The 22,385-nt window shown below is 42.4% G+C and overlaps 2 protein-coding genes, 1 long non-coding RNA gene and 3 other non-coding genes across 6 annotated transcripts; 2 read left to right on the plus strand and 4 right to left on the minus strand.

Annotated features, from left to right (window-relative positions):
- The first annotated feature begins 1,432 nt into the window (after positions 1–1,432).
- LOC100833417 (trafficking protein particle complex II-specific subunit 130 homolog) lies at positions 1,433–13,523 on the plus strand. Its single transcript, XM_003575468.4, has 21 exons — positions 1,433–1,661; positions 2,297–2,526; positions 2,646–2,827; positions 3,044–3,227; positions 3,347–3,437; positions 4,636–4,796; positions 5,136–5,225; positions 5,331–5,492; positions 6,623–6,684; positions 6,779–6,869; positions 7,542–7,693; positions 7,813–8,029; positions 8,297–8,842; positions 9,012–9,224; positions 10,678–11,062; positions 11,144–11,234; positions 11,315–11,399; positions 11,606–11,789; positions 12,221–12,501; positions 12,791–12,881; positions 12,988–13,523. The coding sequence occupies exons 1-21, from the start codon at positions 1,598–1,600 to the stop codon at positions 13,161–13,163; spliced, it is 3,738 nt and encodes a 1,245-aa protein (XP_003575516.1). The 5' UTR covers positions 1,433–1,597; the 3' UTR covers positions 13,164–13,523.
- Positions 13,524–14,432: 909 nt separating this feature from the next.
- On the minus strand, positions 14,433–14,578 carry LOC112269075. Its single transcript, XR_002960662.1, has one exon. It is a non-coding gene; the product is annotated as a small nucleolar RNA snoR137 (small nucleolar RNA).
- A 107-nt stretch (positions 14,579–14,685) lies between these two features.
- LOC104584375 lies at positions 14,686–15,452 on the minus strand. The gene is made up of 2 exons (XR_732070.3): positions 15,354–15,452; positions 14,686–15,198 (listed from the first exon to the last, which is right to left on the minus strand). It is a non-coding gene; the product is annotated as an uncharacterized LOC104584375 (long non-coding RNA).
- Positions 14,705–14,800, minus strand: LOC112269040. The gene has a single exon (XR_002960630.1). It is a non-coding gene; the product is annotated as a small nucleolar RNA Z159/U59 (small nucleolar RNA).
- LOC112269041 lies at positions 15,174–15,255 on the minus strand. The gene has a single exon (XR_002960631.1). It is a non-coding gene; the product is annotated as a small nucleolar RNA Z159/U59 (small nucleolar RNA).
- A 1,761-nt stretch (positions 15,453–17,213) lies between the features above and the next one.
- Positions 17,214–20,635, plus strand: LOC106866790. Its single transcript, XM_014902596.2, has one exon. It carries the CDS (start codon positions 19,436–19,438, stop codon positions 20,459–20,461), a length of 1,026 nt encoding a protein of 341 aa, XP_014758082.1. The 5' UTR covers positions 17,214–19,435; the 3' UTR covers positions 20,462–20,635.
- Positions 20,636–22,385: the final 1,750 nt, after the last annotated feature.

Below are 22,385 nucleotides of genomic sequence, written 5' to 3' on the forward strand. Positions count from 1 at the left end.
ATTTTAAAATTTGTTGAGTTTTCTGTTCTTTGGCCGGCTTCATATATATTAGTTTTACTGACAACTATATTAGCAAGCAAATCGGAGAAAACACATAAAAAATTAGAAGGAAAAATATGCGAAATAGTACTATGGAAAAAATGTGCAGTAGAATTCTTGGTGGGCTCATGATGTCGCTCAAGGAGTCGACCACAAAGAAATGCCACAATCAGATATGTAGTAGATAATGGACAATACTTTAGTACGGAATAGATAACAATAAGCAAAGTGCAATGGAGTAACGGACACTGATAGAAAAACTCAGTAGAGAGAACAAACTGCAGTAGTTAATTAAAAAGAAGTACTTCGTAGTGTAGAAGAACAATATAATGCATCTAGGAATATATCCGATAGACAGTTATAAATATTTCCGTAGAGCCATAGCATGATTTCAGAGAAAAATATAGCACAACAAACTGTCAAAACATATTTGATCAAGGTCTAATTTTTAATATCTCGTTGAGATGAAAATAATAGTGAAAGCAGATAGAAAGGTTAGGTGTCCAGTTTTAATAGTTGAGGAGGCACATTAAACTCAAGAGGCTTCAATATTTTCCATTCGACAGATTTAACGTGTTGCCACCCACGTTGACGTGGTTAATAACTATTAAATCTTCTTTAAAGCGGATAAATTACAAAAACAGAAACTATTTGCTCTAACAAAGTATACTTAACCATTTTTTTCTTTTGAAGTAATAACACTTGACATAAAAAGAAATTATAACGGGTGAGCATTTTAGTACGGCAAGTTAAAAAATTGGCTTAAGTGGCACGGTAACTTGTCCATCGGATGCTTATGAACGATTTAGTCTTAATCTACCACGTCCACGTGGCTCCATGCTGGAACTCTGGTGGAGTTCCGAGAGAATTATCCTTTCGGTCCCCAGGATGTTTGGGACTGATGCAAATTTACGAAAAGCATCTCGGTTTCTTTGCTTTCTCATTTTCTTTCGTACCCTTCAATCTTCACCGCGATCGATTCGCCTTTCACCTCGAGCGCGTTGGTGGCAACGACGTCGCACGAACCACACCTATGAGGTTGGGATGGCCTCTCACCGCAATATGCTATGTTCTTCCTCTTTGTTTGTGTCAACTCCGATGCGATTCTAATCAAATATGAATCGGCAACCAAGTTACTGTACCACTTGAGGTGGTATGCAAATCATTGCTGTCATACTTGATCTTCTAAAATACACAGTATGTGTGTAGATATATTTTTCTACTCGCTTGATATGGGATGGAGGGAGTATAAGGTTGGACAAATTTTAAATTGATTCATGTTTTCGGACGGGGTATTACGAGAAAAAGAAATGCACCTTACCAGTGGGCCCACCCTACAGCCTCTCCAGTCTCCACCCCGGTTCAGCGCCGGCCTTCGTCTCCACCAAAACTCAAGTCCCCACCCCTCCCCCTCCCCCTCCGCATCTCGTGACGCCCCCCCGCCTAGCCCCTGTCTCCGGCGACCGCTCCGCGGAGCGCCTCATGGAGCAGTAGTGCTAGCGAGGCAGCTAGCTCATTACCCATCCCGGCAGCGGCGGCGGCGGCGGCAGCGTCAACGATGGCGAACTACCTGGCGCAGTTCCAGACCATCAAGTCCTCCTGCGACCGCGTCGTCATCGCCGGTATGCCACACCCTTTCCCTAAACCCTACCCCGTATCCCCTCGGATCTCACCCCTTCCGTGATAATCGCTCTGTCCCGGGCAGCCGCGGCTCGGATTACAGCGCGATCTGCGCACCGGGGCCCGCGTGATCTCGGGGGTTGTGTGCCCGATCGGGCAGCTATTGGAGCTGAAATGGGGATATTTCTAGGGAATAGAGCTCAAATGCTGGTTTCATGCTTGCTGGGGTCGTCTAGTTTAGTGAGATTCAAGGTGGTCGTGTTCAGCTTCCTGCTGGTCGCATCTCTATTAGTGCCTAGTAAATTCGTAGTGCTTAAGCTAATGGGAAATGAGGGGAAGTCTCCAATTTCCAGTTTGTACGCACAATATTGTTTTGCATGGAAACCGCATGTAATGCATCAGCTGATCGGCATATTGGCACAAGCAGACTTGTACTAAAATTATGTGAAATTGAACACACCGGCGTAGCGAGTAGGTGATAGACAGGCGGATGTTAATGGGTATAGCCTGGCCAGGTACATCGAAAGTTGATTACACAACCACTTTAGTTCCTTGCTGTACACACAGACTAATGTGAATTCAAGTTCGTGTATATGCATAAATTCCTTCTCATACCACAAATAACCTTTTGTGACAGTTGAGGATGTGAGTGACTTGTGGCTCAACGTCAGACAGAGTTTTGAGCAGCGCTTGCCTGTCAAGAAGGCATGCCTCAATAACAAGGCGAGGAACCCTGTTTTTGTGGAAAACTTGCCAGCTGAGTTTATACAGACTACTGATTCAAGGCTGCGTAGTCGATTCCCACAAGAACAATACTTATTCTGGTTCCGGGAACCATATGCCACTGTTGTTCTTGTTACTTGTGAGGTACTCTCTTCACATTTCTTCATATCATGCTACAGGCAGCATGCTCTGCTGATTCTTTTTAAATACCACTTGTGGAACATGACCTTAATTTCCATTCTTCGTATATAAAAAATGTACAGGATCTTGATGAGTTCAAGACCATTCTTAAGCCCCGTCTCAAATTAATTGTGCAAAATGATGAGAGGGAATGGTTCATCGTATTTGTGTCGAAGGCCCATCCTGGCAATGATCAAGCAACTAAGATGGCAAAGAAAGTATATGCTAGGCTTGAGACCGATTTCAACACTAAAAGAAGAGAAAGGTATCCATAGTAGAGTTGTGTGACATTCATACTGTGTGCTGAAAATTTATATGTATTTATCGCTTTAATGTAACATTCTGCCATTGATTTTATTTTTATGAGGATGCTTCCACTTTGAGTTCTCAAGGAACTCTTTTTTGGGGGTTTTGGTTTAAATGTTACTACAAATAGTGCTGAGTTATATGCAAATATTAAAAATGCCTGTTTATGGTATAGATGCTGCAAATTTGATCTTCATGGAACTGATGCGGATTTCTGGGATGATTTTGATTCAAAAATGGTGGACTGCATAAGAAACACATTGGATAGAAGGGTTCAGTTTTATGAAGAGGAAAACCGCAAGTTAAGTGAGCAGCGATTCACCCCAATATGGAACTTCTGCAACTTCTTTATTCTGAAGGTATAACAATGCAACCATCCATGATGCTCGTCAATTGTTGTTTCATTCTTGGTGGCACTGGGTTTATTTACCTTTATGCTTCCGTGGCTTCATTTGACTTGACACTTTTTATTGTCCAGGAAAGCTTGGCATTCATGTTTGAGGTGACTAATCTTCATGAAGATTCACTACGTGAATATGATGAGCTTGAACTATGCTACTCAGAATCAGGTTATCTCGAACTTTGATACGGCAGTTATGTTGCTTTAACTCTTGAGCTTCCACTAATTAAATTTGCATCATAAAAAGATTTTCTTTTCTAATCTATCAGGATTTCTTTGTAAGGTGACTTCAAGAGTGATGGAGTTTTCCATGAATTCACAGTAACTACATACTGCATATGATCTATCCATTAGTTATGTGCGGTTAATTCGTAGGTTATAGGGCTGGCACACCGGTGTTCGATGCTTATGGTGGTGGTTAGGCGCTGTTGCTGGCAATTTGGGATCAAGGCAAGAGAATTAGAGTGGTAGGAAGATAATTTGGGAACATGGATTTTTGTCATTGCTTGAGAAATAAAATGTACAATGATCAAGGCAAGAGAATTAGAGTGGTATAGCATTTGCAAAAGATCTAGAATATGGCAGACATCCAGCCGTGAAAAATTAGTTCAGAGTCTAGAGGAAGAGGTTAGGAGCGAATCCATTATACAAGAGTGCAAGTAGTCCTTCTCCAACACGAGTTCAAGTTGCATTTTCTATTATGCTTGTGAGCTGTAGTAGTCTGCTGTGGCAGATCCCGCCTGCAGCGCAGCACCCCCTTGCCCCCTCCCCGCTCCCTTGGCATGTCTGAATTTGGTAATGTCCTCCGAGATGGTTCTTCTTCTGAGCCAGTGATTCCTTCTCCTTGTTGTCTTCTCTGATAATGTTGAACCCAATAAGAATATGCCACAGTTCATGTTTATAGGCTAACTGCTAACATGAAATCATATTTCAGAACTGCAGCACAGATACTTCATCTATAGCACATGTAGAGTGTCTATTGGACCGTAGGTTAGAATTAGTTTGCCTTTAGAAGGTTTGTAACTTGAACCCATCTTCTGATAGCAGATCATTTAGATAGTTCGAATGCCAATATGATCATAAACCATTGATATTACTTCCAACCGTAAACTAATGGATCTATCTGTGAAAGCTTGCTTGTTCTTTCTGGAGACAACTGTTTATTTACCAACTATTTGGCACGATTCTTGCTTTAATACTATACTGACGATATGGTCAACTAAGTTCTTTTCTTTCTATGTTAAGAGAAACTGTTACATTCTGACATAAAGCTTATCACGTTGGTACCGTATCTAAAAATTGGGCATATCTATTTCACATTATAGCTACTCGTTGGTATTGGTATTCATATGTCTGCATGAATGCAGTAAATCTCCCTGGGAAACATCGGGAATTCGGAGGACTGGATACTGGTGATGATCAAGCTGCACTGTTAAATCCAGGGTTCAAAGCTTTGACCCAAATTATTCAGGATGATGTATTCAGGGAATTTGAGTTTAGGCAATATATATTTGCTTGCCAGGCTAAGGTATGTACATAATGGATTATTTGGTTGCTGAAATAGTTTCTGCAATATAGCACTACTGCTTACTGTTTTGTGTAAGTATCTTATTGCTTTTTTTGCAGCGACTTAGAATTATACATCGTTTACAATTAGGAGATGGGCATTAAAGAACCTATGCTTATTTAATTACTTAGTAAAAGCATGCTATTGTTGTTCTGAAATGAACTGGGTTATATAAAACTACACATCTGATGTTTTTCTTTTGTGCTGTAGATAGTTTTCTATATTTTCTTAGTACTTAATTTTAGGGAAACTGACAATTACATATTGTCTTTACCGTTCATTTTATTTCACCTTTTTCAGTTATTATTTAAACTGTCTCGTCCGGTTGAGGTTGCTGCAAGAGGATATGCTTTTGTTGTTGGATTTTCCAAGACGCTAGCCCTGCATGAAGTATGTAAACATGGTTTTCCTATTTTCTTACGTTTCAAGAACCATTTATGTTCTTGCAAAATACTTCTTTCTTAATCCTGATTTTGCTTCCCCTTTGCCCTTCAGAATGCTCTACCATTTTGTTTCCGTGAAGTATGGGTGATAACTGCATGTTTGGGTTTAATAAAATCTACAAGTGCACAGTATGACAATGGAATTGTTGCTATTGACTCAGAGAAGGAGTTCCATCGTCTTCAGGGTGATCTTTATTCTCTATGCCGTGTTAAGGCAAGTTTTAATACTCCTTGTGTTCCATTATTGATCTGCAATATTGTTAATTGCCTTAGTGTCCTGATTTTATCATTTTTCCTTTCTGTAATTGAGAAACTTAAAACGTATACTCCCTCCGTCCAACAAAGGATGTCTCAACTTTGACTAAATTTGAATGCATCTATACACTAAGTCATGTCTAGATACATCCAAATTTTGACAAACTTGAGACATCTTTTGTTGGACGGAGGGAGTAATTGTTTTGGGGCCAAAGACTGTTGTCATGTGCAGCCCATCAAGGGACCAACTTGGGTACTGTTGACGTGTGATAGTTGTAGGTGTGGTGTAAATAGTACACACACAGTTACTCTTCACATAGCATCGACATCTATACAAGGATGGGGTTTTATCTTTTTCAGAGGCAAGCGCCAAGAAATATATCAATCTAGTCCTACTTTTCTTCCTTGCCCCTATGATGTGGTTACCGTAACACATTTACAGCATGGTCATGCTGCTTGGTTCCAGGGCCATCTAGTTCTAATCCATGTTGTGCCTAAAATTCTGTGTGTGGTACAGCTGAGGTATTGCAATTAAATGAACAATAAAGTCGAACAGTGTGGTGTTTTCTGCAAATTTTCAGAAAATATGTTTCACTATTGGTACACAAAATGATGTGGTTTATTTTTTATTGTTTATCATTTTAGGAGTTACCTAGCAAGTGTGGTTATTTGCTTACAGTTGCTTTATACAATCAACATGAACTATTTTCTTTCCTTCTATTGGCAATCATATCTTTCGTTTATCTTAAGCTTGGGACTTAGGACTTATGAGTTTCCTAACAGTACTGTCCTTATTTTTGCAAAATTGCTGTTTAAAATTAAAACATTTATATGCAGTGCTAATGATTTATTTACTGATGGTCAACCCTACTCCTAATGTTTTATTTTTCATCAACAGTTTGAAGTTCAAATAACATACTATTCTATGCTTGCTTTGTGTTTTGGTACTTTATTATTTATTAGCTTCTTATTGCAATCAAATTCAACTGTGTGAACTCTTTTTTGCTTATCTTTTGGGTTACATTTGCCTAATTGGTTGAAAATGGGCAAAACTCTTTGCTTATATATTACTTTTGATGGATATTGCAGTTTATGAGGCTTGCTTACTTAATTGGTTATGGTGTTGAGATAGAAAAAAGCCCAGTCAACAGGTATAAGATCAATGCCAGTGCCACTATTAGATTTTCTGAATTCACCTTTCCATCCAGTTTTACGTCCAAACTGACTTGTTTGATGTATATGTAGCGCATCTTTAAGCATGCTATCTTGGCCAAAGCCAGCTACTTGGCCTTCAATTCCACCTGATTCATCGGCGGAAATCATGACAAAAGAGAAGGCAAGCATTTTTCAGCTTTACTTCATGCCTTCTACTTAGATTTCATGGCAAAGGAGAAGGTTCTTTTGCATTCAAATGTCTTGTGGGGTCTAATTGAGCCATACACATACATACAGACAGCATGAACATGTTGCAAATCAATCACTGAACCTAGCTGCCCCCTTGCTCTTTAATTTGGTATGTTCAAAAGGCAAAAATTTCTATATCAACTGGCATAAAATGATGTGTGAAATATGGAAATGGACAATGCTATTCCATATTGAGTGACCGTACCGTTTTTATTTTTATTTTGTCGGAAGGAATACCTCTTATTTTTGTCCATGAACATGCAACTTTGCATGGCACGCAAACTTTTCGGTTTATAACAAATATAAATTATGCATTTGGTACTGGTGTAGAACAAAAGAAAACCCATGGAAAAGATCTCCAAGTAACATAGCACTGAAGAGTGATGACCAGTTACCAAAGCTGTTGCATTTTCTAGATCTAATTAAACATGGGATGGAGTAGAATATGTAATCATAGAGATGCCGAATTCTGGAGTTGAAAACGGGAAATCCTTGTACCAACTCCCCCTGTCTTGGACAAACGGAATGCTTGTGATGTTTAGCTGCTCATAGCATGCTTAATGCAAACCGTGGCCTAAAGTTGTGAAACTTTTCCCTTATGCAGATAACTCTTCAAGCAAAACCAAGAGAAAAGCTCTTCAACATTCAGAGGAAACCACTGCCATTAGAACCTTCTTTTCTTCTTCGTGAGGCTAATAGGCGTAGAGCTTTTCTTTCTGTTGGAAATATGTCTGAATTATACGATTCAGTTGATGGGTAAGGGTTGTCGTTCTCCCATTTAGTGATGCATTTATATTTGGAATGTGAATTTTGGCGTAAACTTTGGATTATCTTATTTATTATATATATATTTGTGTTTATTTTTGTCTGGGCAGTTCAGGTTTAGATGCACATTCAAAACTTCCTTCCAACAAATCTTCTTCTAACTTGATGATAAGAACTATGTCCGGACCAGCAACCTCGGAGACTTCCCTACCAGTTGATCGGCCCATGAGGTTGTCAGAAATTCATGTTGCAGCTGAGCATGCATTGAAACAGACAATATCTGATCCTGATTTTATGACATCACTTTCATCACCAGAAGAATTTGAGGTATTTATTCAACCATGCTCATCATGATAGATTTTCTTTTACTGTTCCATTATAAATTTTAAATGTTCATTACATGTTTGAATTTTCAGCCAGTGTATTTATGCTGCTGATTTTTTTTGTTTTCTCGTATCAGATAATTTAGTTTTCATTGCTTTGTCAAACTACTTAATTTTAGAGACATGTGATTGAAAATTATGTTATTTATAGAATTTTTCCCAAGCAATAGATAAAAATAAACTGCAACAGTAATTGTTTTTCTGTTACCAGAATAGATATATGGAGCTTACTAAAGGTGCAGCTGACAATTATCACCGCTCTTGGTGGAAAAGGCATGGAGTTGTGCTTGATGGAGAGATTGCAGCTATATTCTTTAAGCATGGAAATTATGATTTGGCTGCAAAATCATATGAGAAAGTCTGTGCTCTTTATTCCGCAGAAGGCTGGGAAGAGCTGTTGGCAGATGTTCTTCCTGATCTTGCAGAATGCCAGAAGATTCTTAATGATGAAGCTGGTTATCTGGCTTCCTGTGTAAAGTTACTTTCTCTAGAGAGTAGCTTGTTTTCGTCTAAAGAGCGGCAAGCTTTCCAGTCAGAGGTTGTCCGGCTTGCCCACAGCGAAATGAAGCATCCTGTGCCCCTTGATGTTTCATCACTAATTACTTTTGCTGGAAATCCTGCTCCACCACTAGAATTATGTGATGGAGATCCTGGTACACTATCTGTAGCAGTTTGGAGTGGCTTCCCAGATGACATCGCACTCGAGTCTCTCAGTTTAAGATTGTCAGCTTCCTCTAGTGCGGATGAAGGTCTTAAGGTACAGTTAGTTTGTAATTACATTACCGATAGCTTTCTAATTTTTCCCTGTGGGATGTATACTTGTTATTTATAGTCAGATATACTAGTGTATCCAGTTCAAAACTTCAAATTCAGTTCCATCATTTCTTTGCTGTCACCTAATGGATTAATGCTGCCGTGTCATGCAGGCAATAAAGAGTTCAGATGCACGTGTTCTTGTACCAGGTAGAAATATTATCACCTTCGCCATTCCTCCTCAAAAGCCTGGTTCCTATGTGTTGGGTGCTCTCACTGGACAGATTGGCAAGCTGTCATTCAGATCGCATGGATTTTCTCAAGATGGTCCAGTGGACACTGATGAATTCATGAGCTTTGAGAAGCCAACAAGACCTGTTTTGAAGGTAATGCATTAAAATAAGCTGGATAGTTGTGACAAGTTAGTCCCTGTGAATCATGTCAACTAACCACCCGTCAGTTAGCAATATTTTTCAAAACTAGATGACACCCCGTGCGTTGCTGCAGGATATTTGCTCAAAATAGACATTGGTGTGCGTAAGACAGTAAAAATGTAAAGAAATCCCCGCATAAAAAGAAGTAAAATGTAAAGAATTGAAGATCAGTACTAAAAGATTTTGTGGGCATTCGTAATATTTCGTGCAACTACCTCAGATATTTTATCTAGGAAGATTAATAATTTCTAAAAATTATTGTACTGCCATTGAAGGATATCCGAGTTCAGCGTAAATTACTATTGTCCATACTAATTCACAAAAAATCTGGTAAATCAATAGTTTTTTTTTTTTGCATGTCAAAGTTTTCTTAAGCACATAAATGTATGTCGTGCCTATATATGTAGTGGCATCCACAAATTCATATGTTTATATTAAGAACAACAAAAGCTTTGTGGTCTCTTACAAACTTTAAATAACAACAATTAGGTTGGGTAGGTATAAACTGCCAAATGATTTAATAAATGGAGTCATTGGCCAGATTTGCTTAAAGGGCCACAAAACTAATTGATCTATTTCAAACTTTTATCCAACGATATTTTTTGTGATAACAAATGTTTGGCACTGCTCAAGCATGGTAAACTATAGTAGTGGAGGCATTATACCAATCGAAATGAGGATGAAGCATCTGAACTTATCTGTTCAAACCACTTTCAGTCAATGGAATTTCAAAAAGATAAATATTTTTAATATCAATGAGAAAACAGGAATTTGATTGAATATTTGTGTCACTCCTTCAATTCCAACGTAACCTATTGTGAATAGCACTGATCTATTCATTCTCATTGAATGGAGCAAAGTTTGAATAAAAACTATTGACTGGATCATCAAGTTGTGTATATTCACTAAAATTTTCATGAAACAGCATGCAACAGAAATAAAAAAAACTGCACAAAGATAACTGCGGTGGCACAGATAGTTTATTCTGAATTTGAGAGAAGTGAAGAAGGGACATGAGTAAAGGATTGATAAGGCTGCTCGGTTTGGTGGAAGCAAGCAGAGCGATGATCTTGACGGACTGGCCGGAAAGCATGCGGAGCAGGACGTTGGAGATGTAGATCCTGGCCTCTCCTTGTGGATGGAGCAGGCATGCGTACCGAGATGCAGGCAGCATATCCATCAACAGATCAATGACTAAAAATAATAGTGATGATGTGGCTTCACCATAGAGCAAGACAAATCAGTAGTGGGTTGCAACTATTTATTTTCGCAAATAATATATATATTAGTAATAGAGGATTAAAGAGGGAGGCCGCATAACAGGATAAACCTTTCTTATATTAATGAAACACTGTAAGTTCTATTAGGCCTGTCTCACTTTATTATGTGCATGCGGTCATTGTAGGTGAGAAAACCGAGGGCTTTGGTTGATATTACTCCTGCTGTATCCTCTGCATTACTTATGAATGAACTCCAGTGGATCGGGTTGATTGTCAAGCCTATAGACTATTCTTTGAAAGGTGGCATATTGCATATAGATGCCGGTGCTGAACTGAAAATCGAGGAGTCCCAGATGATTGAGATTGAAAGTTACAGAAGCAACGGGGAGCAATCTGGTCCTACTGATGCTTCAAAGGCATTATCAAGCTCCAGTGAACCTGGAAGGGTTGAGAAGGTGCCCATCGAAAATGGGAAGATAAAACTGCCAGATTGGGCTAGTGATGTAACCACTCTTGTTTGGTTTCCTGTTCGTGCTATTGACGATACCATTGCAAGGGGAACATCCCCAGGTCCGTATGAAATTGGTAATAAGTCTGGTATGGTAGTTCATTCCAGCCATATGGTTGACATTTTTGTTTTTTATTTGTCAGCATCTCCTCTGAAACATAGCATAGTAGATGGGATGAGAATGATTGCTCTCAAGCTTGAGTTTGGAGCCTTCCATAATCAAGTATTTGAAAGGTATACTCTCAAGTATTTGTGCTCTCACTTTGTATTTAGATATGCCAAGTCAAATATTTACCATTGTGATTGGTTTTCAGGACCATTGCCGTACATTTCACTAATCCATTCCATGTAAGCACACGTGTTGTTGACAAGTGCAATGATGGAACTCTACTTCTGCAGGTATAGTTTTCATGTTCACACAATTGTTAGCTGATACATTGTTAGAAAAAAGGCACATAAAAACATGGTCTCGTCTTGTATTAGGTCTCAGCAACAATGCTGGCAACTCTAAGAATATGTTTCTGCAAATGCAAGTATTAATTGAAAACTATTTCTCTTGGATTGGATTCTTGAATTCCACCAACATATGTTTATTTCATGTTCAGGTGATATTGCATTCTGAAGTGAAGGCCACTCTGCATGTAAAGGACGTATCGTTAGACCTACAAGCTGGATTTGAGCACTTAGGCAACGGAGATGGACGGCCGACCTCAAGTTTGTTCCCTCTGGTTATTGCTCCTTCTTCCAGAGCTGGAATCTTATTTGTAATACGTTTAAGTGGCACAAAAGGTACATCTTTCTAGAAAGTACACTTTTCATATTTACATGCCAGGGATGCTCATGTCCATTACTCTTTACTATAACGATAAGTCATACTCCCTCCGTCTCGTATTAAGTGACTTTCTATTACATCTATCTAGACATATTTTGTATATAGATACATCCACATTGAGACAATTTTGTGTCACTTAATATGGGACGGAGGGAGTACATTATACTGGAAGTTATTGTCTATCGTTCTATTTTTGGACGAGTATTTCTTTACGAGAATGTGACCAAGAAATATTATTCTTCCAAGAAGCCCCATAGGGTTGAATAGAGTAGTACCAGCATACAATAATGGCCATCCAAAAAATACAATGTAAATTCCATTTTTCTAATTTTCTTATAATATACAGCTCCTTAACATGAATCATCCTGACTAACTTTCACATTTTCAGATCTAGATGAGCTGGAAAATTCAGACAGCATGATGACCATCAAGTATGGGATATCTGGTGATAGAACAACCGGAGCACACTCTCCAGTTCCGGTTAAACCTGATGATTCTGAAGAGCTTCTATTCAAGATTTCACTCAAACTGAAACGCCCTGTCCTGGATCCTTGTCTGGCAGTTGGATTCCTTCCATTTTCTACCGATTGCCTGAGAGTTGGTCAATTAGTCAACATGAAATGGAGGGTTGAAAGGCTGAAGGACCTGGACGAAGCATCTCTTCCTGACGTAAGTCTGCTGAGCATTCTTGTGATTTCTTGCATCTCATTCCATGCTATTGATCCAGTTCAGTAGGCATCATGTTAATGCAGTAGATGAGTAAACTCATGTTTGGTTTTCTTTCCTTTTCTTGTTTTTCTTGCTGAAGTTTTGTTTAGGCTAGGATGCCTTTTTCTTCTTTTGCCTTTTGGGTTCATTTTCTAAACCTTGTGTCGTCTCAGTTGAGAAAAAAGGTAAACACCGAGGACAGAACACAGTGGAAATTTTCTCTAAAACTAAACTTGAATTTGTTCGGCAGGATGAAATACTTTATCAGGTCGATGCTAATCCACAAAACTGGATGGTTGCCGGGAGGAAATGCGGTCACATTTCATTCTCGAAGGCACAAGGTTAGGATCTACCATTCAATACACTTGTCATCCATCTTTGTCCAACACCAATGGAATCCATCTGTACAAGTACAATTACAACGCTAAGCATCGATTTTACCCACAGGATCAAGGATTGAGATTGCTGTGACATGCGTCCCGCTGGTGTCAGGGTACGTCCACCCTCCACAGCTAGGCCTTCCAGACGTAGGCGAGGCGAATGTGAGCTGCAATCCGGCAGGTCCCCATCTGGTGTGCGTCCTTCCTCCCACCCTCAGCACCTCCTACTGCATACCAGCTTGATCCGCTATTACAGTTGGATGTAATAGAGGAAGCTGACCATTGCGCCCCGAGAAGAGGCGCGGGGTGTGTTTTTTTGCCAGGGCCTTCTTCTGTGCGGATGAGAGTAGGCAGAAATTGAGATTCTTGTATTTTTCATGTACATTTAGTGGACGGGAATCTGAATTCTTGTTTTGAATCTTGTATTTTGCATGTACATTTCGTGGATGGGAATCCGAATTCTCGATTATGTAACATGGTTTCTGTACATGTACATGTGTCGCTAGTTAGTGTCTTAGTGATGAGCTACGTCCGAGGGCTCTTGCATTGGAGATTGGACTAATGTCATTTTTATTTTGAAAATACTCGGTAATTCTTTTTCAAGAACACTTTTGAGTAAACAGTACTCCTTCCGATCCATATTAATTGTCAAAATATTAAATTTATCTAATCTAGACGTTTTTTAGTTATAGATACATCCGTATTTAGACAAATTTGAGACAATTAATATGGATTGGAGGGAGTACTTTTTCTCGGGAATCTCATGTTTGGAATACGCCTTACATTTGAAAAACTTTCAAACCGCTGAAAGAATCTGGATGGCCCACCAAATTTGTAGCCAGATACCTCCGTTTCATAATCTTGTCTCAAATTTGCTTAAAAATTGATGTATCTATTTCGAAAAGTTGTCTACACGTAAGATTACGACAAGAATTATGAAACAGAGAGTACTTTATTTCAGTTGATATTGAAAGTTAGCCAAACAAGTGCTCCCTCAAATCCAAATTACTTGTGGCAGCTTTATCCAGAATTCCAGATACCTGTGTCTAGATTTAGTAACGAAAACTTATTGGTACTGCATTTGCTAACAGTTATTTGCCTACACTCTTATTTGCCCATATATTAAAACTGTTGTGCAAGAATTAGGTTTTCACTGGTGTTGGCTATTTACTTTTAGCATCTGATAGCAGCATAGAATTTGCTATCTGACAATCATCACTTATAGAGTGCTGTTAAATAAGTTGGGCACTTCAAATTGAGAAATTTTAGACATAAATTACAAGTTAGCAAGTTCAATGTAAGTAGTTGGTCTTCAGAATAAATCTGCCTGTTGAAATGGCCGCCCGGTACGTCTTCTGCTACTGCACAAACTGGAGCAGGGTAAACTGCTGCGTTCTCTGCTGTCCAGTTACACGTTGGCAATCTGGTGGTTTTAACAAACAAAAAAAGATCTCGGAAAACAAAATATCGAGACCAAATTCAAAAAAACAAAATGCATTTTCAGTTGTTAACAAATGTGCCAGAAGACAGGTAACACGACGCAGTGTGATTATGCATCGTGCTGTTTAATGCTGGCTGGTGTTTCCATTCATCTATGCTTCCCTCTACAGGATGACCAAACTGTTATCAACAGGCCATTCTTCCAGTTGTGAAGCAACATCAACAACAAAAGTGTTTTTTGCTACGAAATTTATTTTCATTTCCAAATCCACAATAGAATAAAGCATGAAGAAATCAACAAAATCAATTGTACTTGTTACTTATATTGGCAAGATATAAAAAGTGTCTCCTCAGTTCAGGTCTCCAAATTGCTTCCGCACCGCGCCATGAGATAGCGCATCAGAAGAACGAAAGTATTTAGTTTCATCATCATCGGAGAACACTCAAAAATAGATCTTGCACACGAAGATAATAAACAGCGCACAAAACAGTGGATTAGATTTGCTCTAATGGCAACCTCAGAACATGTGCACAAATAGTATCAACAGATTGATATTTCTTCAGACAAGGCTGAAACTTAGAATTTGTCCAGTCATTGGGAGCCGATAAAAAAAGATGCACAAATTCGCAGCAAGAAACAAAAACAAAAGATAACAAGATCTGGCAGACGGGTGGTTCAGATCCCTCTGGGTGATAATATAGATCTCATCAACGTATGAATCAGGCCACTACTTTTCTGCATCACAGGTCTTCATCGAGATCTATGAACACCCATCTCCAACCATTAGGAAAACAAATATCAAATTGATGCGGGTCTCCTCAGTTCAGGTCTCCAGTTCTTCCACACCGAGAATTTCAGAAGAACGAAAGTATTAGTTTGATCATCATCAGAGAAACACCAGAATGATAAAGGCAAATCAAGGAAACACCAGAATCAAATCGAGAACAACGAACTTCCAGGGGCGAAAAGATGGGTACGGAGAGAGAGGTGACCTGCGGCGGCGGCGGCTGGCGGCTGGGGGTTTGTTGTGTTTTGGATGGAGGATTTCGTTTGTATTTATAGGCTCCCTGTTAGGGCTGGGCCGGTTGCCGTTCAACTCCTGCCTAATCTGCACCGTCCGATCTGGAGGATCTGGTTTTCCTCTTGTGTGCGGAGCGGACCGTGGAGAGTCGATTCAGCGCGGAAGCAAATTTTCGAATCGAACGGAGAAGGAATACGAATTGAACTGACAATGTCTTTGCCACTGATTCAAAATCTGAATATAAGTTTAAGTATTCTTTTGTATGAAGAAAACTTGGATATGTGTCTGGAAACTAGATCTAATCATGCCTCAGGCCGGGCCAGGCTTTGCAAAGCTGACCAGTAGCAAATTCCAATCCTAAGCCTGCACGAAACACATAAGCATGGTTATTTAATTATTTTGATGCGCCTTTTACATTGATATTTCTAGTGTGATATAATAACGATTTGAGAATTAGATATCAGCCAGATAAGCTCTGCTACAATCATGACACATACGGATGATATGAACATGTGGGAGGGGAGGGGGTCATGTGTACCATCGGATCTGGTCTTGGGAATTGCACACTCCACCTACCAGTCACGCCACTGTCGATGTTGCACACCGTCAGAATATGGTTTGGAATAGCGCACGACCAAGGATCATCGATGGTAACACCTTGAACACGAATTTATACAGGTTTGGGCCCTGGAGAGGAGGTACACCCCTACTCTTGTTTGTGGCTGCTTGTATTGAGCTTGTGCTCGGTGGGAGTTGGAACTCATTCGTAAGTCTCTGCAATTGTCTTGGGTGCCACTCCAGGGCTCATTCGTGAGTTGGCAGTTGTCTTGGGTGCCACTCCAAGGCTCATTCGTGAGTCGAAACTCCTTCTCGAGTCTCTGGTCACCCTGGGTCGAGGGACTCGAGATCAACCCTTGTGGGTACAGTCAAGTTCCATGTCTTCGTCATAAGGGTACTAATATATTTTCTCCAGTTAATCCGCTATGTCTCCTTCCCGAGCCCTCCGTGCTCAAGTCATGCCATGTCATGGCCTTCGTTTGGGAAGGATCGATCCCTTCGTCGCATTATTCCTCCTCCACACATACCTCCGCCTCAGTGCCACGGCACCCGGTCTACTGTTGCGTCTTACACATCCTCATGCTCCAGCAGCAGGTCATGACGCTCCAGGCCTAGCTCGCCTCACTGCGTTGTTCGGCCACATGGCCACAACAAGGGCAACAACCTAAACCGAAGAAAGCTCCAATAGTAGCACCCCTGGAGAACCAAAAACAATAAGATTAGAAGATTCAATTGATGTGAAAAATTAGAGGAACAGGGTTACGATAGAAGAGAGAGGAAAGCCGAGAGCAGGCGCACAAGAGAGTGGAAGGCAGAGAACAAACGCTGGAGAGGGAGAGGGAGCTAGTAAGGAGAGGGGGGCGCTTATAAGTTCTAAAATTGTCTATCTAGCTAGTTTTTATGATAATAAATTCAAAGTTCAAAAATTCAAGCCAAGAGATTTACTTTTTACAAAAGATTAGATTCATGGTTTAATAAAGTATACGAAAATATGAAAAATAAGAGTTTCCGTTCATAAATTTGTACAAAATGTCGACTGATTCGTAGGCGTAGCCGAATTAGAGTTATTTGCTCCAATCCGAAACAGAAACAAAGACAGGTATAATCTTTTGAAAAAGCACTTACTATCGAAAAAGTAAACAAAAAAAAGTACCCACAGGAAGTTTAAATTCAAAATAAAATAATTTAAAATAATTAAAATAAAGGGTATATTTTACCCCGAAACGGATATCGTCCTTAAATCTACACCACTTATTTCGTCGTCGTCAAACCCGTCGCCCCATAGCCGAAACGTTTTTTTTTCGGAGTTCCGCTGGAAGAAAAAACACCCCGCCTCCTGAACCCCACCAGCCACCGCACACATCCTCTCCCGCCGGTCGGCCGGTCGCTACCTTCTCTCCCCTTCCGCCTGTCAACCCCTACGTCGTACCCCTTCTTCCCCTGCACTCGCTTCATCTCCTGCCTTCCACTCCGCCCGCCGCGCCGCCTACTCTCACCCCACGGTCGCCTCCTCGAGCCTCGGCCCGCCATGGGCCCTGCCTGCTCGGCCGCTTCCTCACGCCCTTCGCTCATCGCGGTCGTGGCGGCCCACGCGGGCGGTGGAGGACACCACGGAGCTGCGCCGCGGCGCGCTCGGGGTAAGTAGGCGATGCCGGCACGGTGGTGATCTCCGGTCTAAGCCAAACAGTTGCCCGAGCGGTGGCAGCAACGTCTCCCAATTTCGTACTTCAGTTCGAAACCCTGTTAAGGCTACGGTTGTTTCGTTCCTAGAGATTCCGCGCTCGTGTTGTTGCCTCTCAAAAGTAATGTGGCAAACCCCTGGGGATTATCGATTGCTGAGTGCTGCCGGGGCGATGGCCTGTCCTACCTTGATCTTGGTTAATTATCCAACCCCGATCCGGCCATCCCAGTTGCGAAGTTTTGATTTTTCACATGATACTCTGCCATCACCATAGGATAGCTGTGATTCTACTTCTATGCATCTCTCCCTCTGGAGGAGAGATACTATCTGATACCCTTGGTCAATTTTGCACCTGAGTCAGTATGAAATCCAGTTCCTGTACCTGATTCTCCTGCTTCTGTACCTGAACTTCATTCAGTTTGTAGCCAAAATTCTGTTGCCTGTTTTCTTTTCACTCGAACAAAATTTGGCTGGCGTGATTCATGATTGATTCACATTCTAAATTAGCGGGTGCTGCAACCAGACTAATATGATGTGGTATCAGGAACTTTGGCATCTGTTCTCCCTTCTTGCCACTCAGATTTTTTGGTTTGTCCAGGGAATATAGGGCGGTTTCCCCATGATATATTAAATCAACTACTGCTGATCTCGAACGTGCTTGCTGCATAAATTAATAACAGTATGAAGTTCTAACAAATTCCTGCATTGGTAGTACTATTAATCTACTGTGCATAACTGATGGCTGGCAACAGTCTGCTACCTAGCTAGCTTCGACAACACCATCTCCTCAGTCTAATTCAACGGAAGAAAACTGGTATACCATCTTTTTTTTTATTTCAACAATATCAAATAATATACTCTGTGAAGTGGTAGTGCATTTGTGTTTTTGGTTCTCTGTCCTCTTGCGCATTTCATGTCATGTCCTGAACCTGGGCTTACCGGCTTTTAGGGTCTTCACTTCTGCTATACCGATATTTCGTGTCTATCTAAACCTGGCTTCATGAGTACCATGTGATCAATGCAAGCATGTCGTAACTCAGAACACCTGAGTACGTTGTCATACCAAAATTGTGGGTATCGCTGTTTGCATACTTCAGTCGGAACTTTCTTCTACTGTGATCATTTGATGAGTTAGCTTTATGCTACCATAAAATTAAGGGCAAGACCTTACGATAGATACCAATCATGTTTATTGTTAAAGATTCAGCTTCTCTGAATCTTAACATTTTGGTTCTTCTGTGCTTGCAAGTGGAAGAATCAATTAGTGTGTGTACCAAATTAGTTTGAATCTTTTTTGCAGATTTGAGTATGTGTAGAACTATGGGTGGTCACCAAATTAACACCATGTAATTTGTTTGTTTTCAAACAGTGTCAGATTGTTGACTTGTTCAGTTTTGAAATGCGAAAAATATCCAAATCTAAAATGCAAAGGTTAATTTTATTATTTTCAAACGGAAGATATTGTTGTCTTTTGAGAGATTAGACTACGTAGAGACAAAATCTTCTGAAGAAACATTTTTAAAATGATATTTGGTGATTGTCAAAAAAGATCAAAAGAAGGACGAGGCATTGAGTGTGTCATTTTATTTTGTTATTCCGTTGCAATCTGATCTTGGCTGAGGAGATGTGTACCGAAGCAAAAGTGTTGAATAGGATATGGAAAACAACACCGACAGACGGAGACCGACGTTTACAGTAACTAAGTTCTAACTCGAATTCATGTGCAACTCGATCCGATAGTCCACAGCCTTAAAAAGTTCCTCCGATCGATATGTGGACTCTCCGATGACGTTTGTGAGATACTACGATCGACGATGGCATGCCAGCGGACCGCATGGCCGGCCCTGCCGCGGCATCTCCTGGGCTCCGTCCTGTCCCGCCTCCGGTCCCTCGCCGACCGCGTCCGCCTCCGCGCCGTCTGCCGCCCGTGGCGCATCAAGCTCCTGGCCCTGCCCACGCCGCCGCAGCTCCCTTGGCTCGCTCTCCCGCTCGCCGGCACCGTCTACGACGTCGCCAGCAACAAGACGTACCGCCTTCAGATCCCCAACCAGGACTCCGCCGGCAGAGACAACATGGTGTTCCTCCACCACAACGACGGGCCCTGCTACAGCGCCGGCGGCAACATGTTCTTCTTCCTCCACCAGGACGCCGACGACGACGACGACGACGGGCGGTGCTCCTGCTCCCTGGTCGACGCGCTCTCCGGCGCCGCCACGCCTCTCCCCGAGCTAGCCGCTCTCCTGCAGCCCCACATGGTAAACACCACCAACAAGATGAAGATCGAGAAGGCGACCATATCCTCACGGCCGGACCGGCTGCTGGCCGTTCTAGCCAGGGACGGCAACAAATCCAGGGTCTTCATCTCCACGTGCCGATCACCGGCCGCCGGCGAGATCACCAACACGTGCGCCGTGATGCGGGAGATGCCCCGAATCGTCGACATCGCCTTCTTCCAGGGCAAGCTGTACGCGCACCTCGCCATGTACTACGAGCTCGTCGCCGCCGACCTCAGCAATTTCGAGGCCGACCTTGGCCATGGGCCCCGTCTGGGCCGGTGGATCAAGAAGGCCCGCGGCCTCGACGGCGGCTGGGCGCTCTTCGTCGGCAAGCCCTGCTCCAGGGCTGTCCGTGCTAGTGGTGTCAGGCGGGGAGCTCGAGGAAATTGCATCTACTTCGTGGGAGATTACGGGAACCCCTTTCAACATTCCGGCGTGTATAGCATGGCGGACGAGGTGGCCAGGCCTTTGTTGAAGAGCTCGGTGTCGCGCAAGTTTAAGCGGACTAGGGATAATTATCAGCGGTGGCGGTTTCCGGCGTGGTTCTTTCCGGTTGAAGTTTAGTGAGTACTGTACTAAATTAATGACACAGTTCTCTACAGTCTACTGTCATTACGTTGCTTAGGTTAGCGCCTTGGCCGCCTGTGGCTACTTGATTAATTATGTTTCTCAAGTTTTGTAAAGACTTAACAAATCTGCACTTTGGTTTGAGGTTTCAATGTAATTGGAATTCCCACCCCTTTCTCTCTAGAAAAATGCAGTGCATATTTCCTAAGAATTTAGTTATCTGTCGCATAGAAAAATGCAGTGTAAATCCCCTCTTCTTGCACCTGGTGAGCTGAGGAAAGAGCCAATTGCAGAGGGGGCGATCAACAGCAGTATGGCCAATGTTTTGAACTGGTTCGGGTCTGTGGATGACGCAGATAGTGGGATGCGTGATCTTTTTGCGTTCTCTGAAGGAGGTGTTGCTACTGAGATTGTTGGTCTGTCAGTTGGTATTTTTTGGTCTGAAGTTACTGAAGATGTGGTGCTTACTGGCCTACCTGACGCCGCTGCTTGCGGTTATGGATACGGGATCTGCTGGTATAAGACTTGGGCTAATGGGAAGGATAGATGGGTTTTCTTGGGAGATCACAGACTTAGGCCGGCGAAATGGAGAACCCCAGAGAATGGCCTATGGCGATTTGGTTTGGGCCGGGCAAGAATCAGTCAGTTTTGGATAACAGAAGGGGGCGAAGGATTCCCGGAGCAGGAAAGGAGAGAGGATAAGGGAATCAGAGTCGGGCGTTGTTTTCTCCAGGTGATCGTCGGACAGCAGGATCATCAGGATTTCTGGTATACTGTTTTGGTAATATCGAATCCCAACATTATCGTCCTGGGTTATGGAAAGGACCCCTGTAATTCTGATGCCGAGTTTTGCAAATCAGAGGGTGGGGCGCGTTTTTATACCTGCAGGTCTCCGAATGCAAGTCTCAATACCACCTCTGTAGACCATCCCACAAAGCTGCCATGACGGAGAGCCAAGGAAGCGCTGCTGGCAATGGTGCATCCGAGTTCAGACGCCACCCTGATAAGATGCCGATGAGAGAAGCGTCTAGGAAGCCGGCGGCTCTAAGCAAGGGGGCGGGGCCCTCCGTTGTCAGAGATCCTCTCGGCTGGGAGCTGCCGGGGGAGGAGAAGAAGATCCTGCGCGTGAACATGGAGGCGCTGAGGAAGGAACTCCCTAGCGAGTGGATGATAGTTGGGAAGTACTACACCACCCACACCTTCAGCTCCACTGCTCTGTTCAATCACTTGCGTGATACCTGGCATCCGAGGGGGGGGCATGGAGTACAAGGAGCATGCTGATAGCTGGTTCCTGATTCTGCTGGAGCAGGAAGGGGATTACCACCGTATCCTTGGAGGTGGGCCATGGACACACCTGGGGGACGTGATGGTGGTGGCTGCCTATGACGGCCATTCGGCCGTGGGGGAGATGAAGCTGGACATCCTCCCCATATGGGTCAGGATTTTTGGTGTCCCTGTTCCGATGATGAACGAGAAGGTAGGAAGAGAGATGGGCGAGATGGTCGGGAAGGTCAGGAACGTGCACGCTGACAATAGAGGGAAGATCTGGGACGACTTTGTCCAGGTGAGGATTGTACATGTTATGTCAAACCCACTGAGGAGATGCATCTATGTGGAGGAGGAAGGCAAGCCGGGAGTTAGAACCTGCCAAGTCAAGTATGAGAAGGTGCCACGATTTTGATTCTACTGTGGGCAGATTGGCCACGCGGCCAAATCCTGTTTGATGCCGGAGGAGCTGAAAGCCGTCAGATTCTGCACGGAGCAGAGGGCGTCCCCATATCGGCAATTCGAACACCGGAGCTTCTACATCCCGAAGGCACCAGTCCAAGCAAAGAAGCACCTTTGCTTCGGCCCACCCTCGCCAGGCAAGTGGAAGACTGGCGCTGTTGGGCAGAAGGTGGCACAGGTGAATGCTGCAGCT

The sequence above is a fragment of the Brachypodium distachyon genome, chromosome 4 (assembly GCF_000005505.3).
Source record: "Brachypodium distachyon strain Bd21 chromosome 4, Brachypodium_distachyon_v3.0, whole genome shotgun sequence".
Taxonomy (NCBI): domain Eukaryota; kingdom Viridiplantae; phylum Streptophyta; class Magnoliopsida; order Poales; family Poaceae; genus Brachypodium; species Brachypodium distachyon.

Excerpts from the sequence above, each read along its gene's own strand:
- LOC100833417 (XM_003575468.4), top strand. The coding sequence starts at position 1,598 with ATGGCGAACTACCTGGCGCAGTTCCAGACCATCAAGTCCTCCTGCGAC. Across the intron at positions 7,694-7,812 it reads TTATACGATTCAGTTGATGG|TTCAGGTTTAGATGCACATT; the intron begins GTAAGGGTTGTC and ends TTGTCTGGGCAG. Across the intron at positions 8,843-9,011 it reads GTGCGGATGAAGGTCTTAAG|GCAATAAAGAGTTCAGATGC; the intron begins GTACAGTTAGTT and ends CGTGTCATGCAG.
- LOC106866790 (XM_014902596.2), top strand. The coding sequence starts at position 19,436 with ATGGCATGCCAGCGGACCGCATGGCCGGCCCTGCCGCGGCATCTCCTG.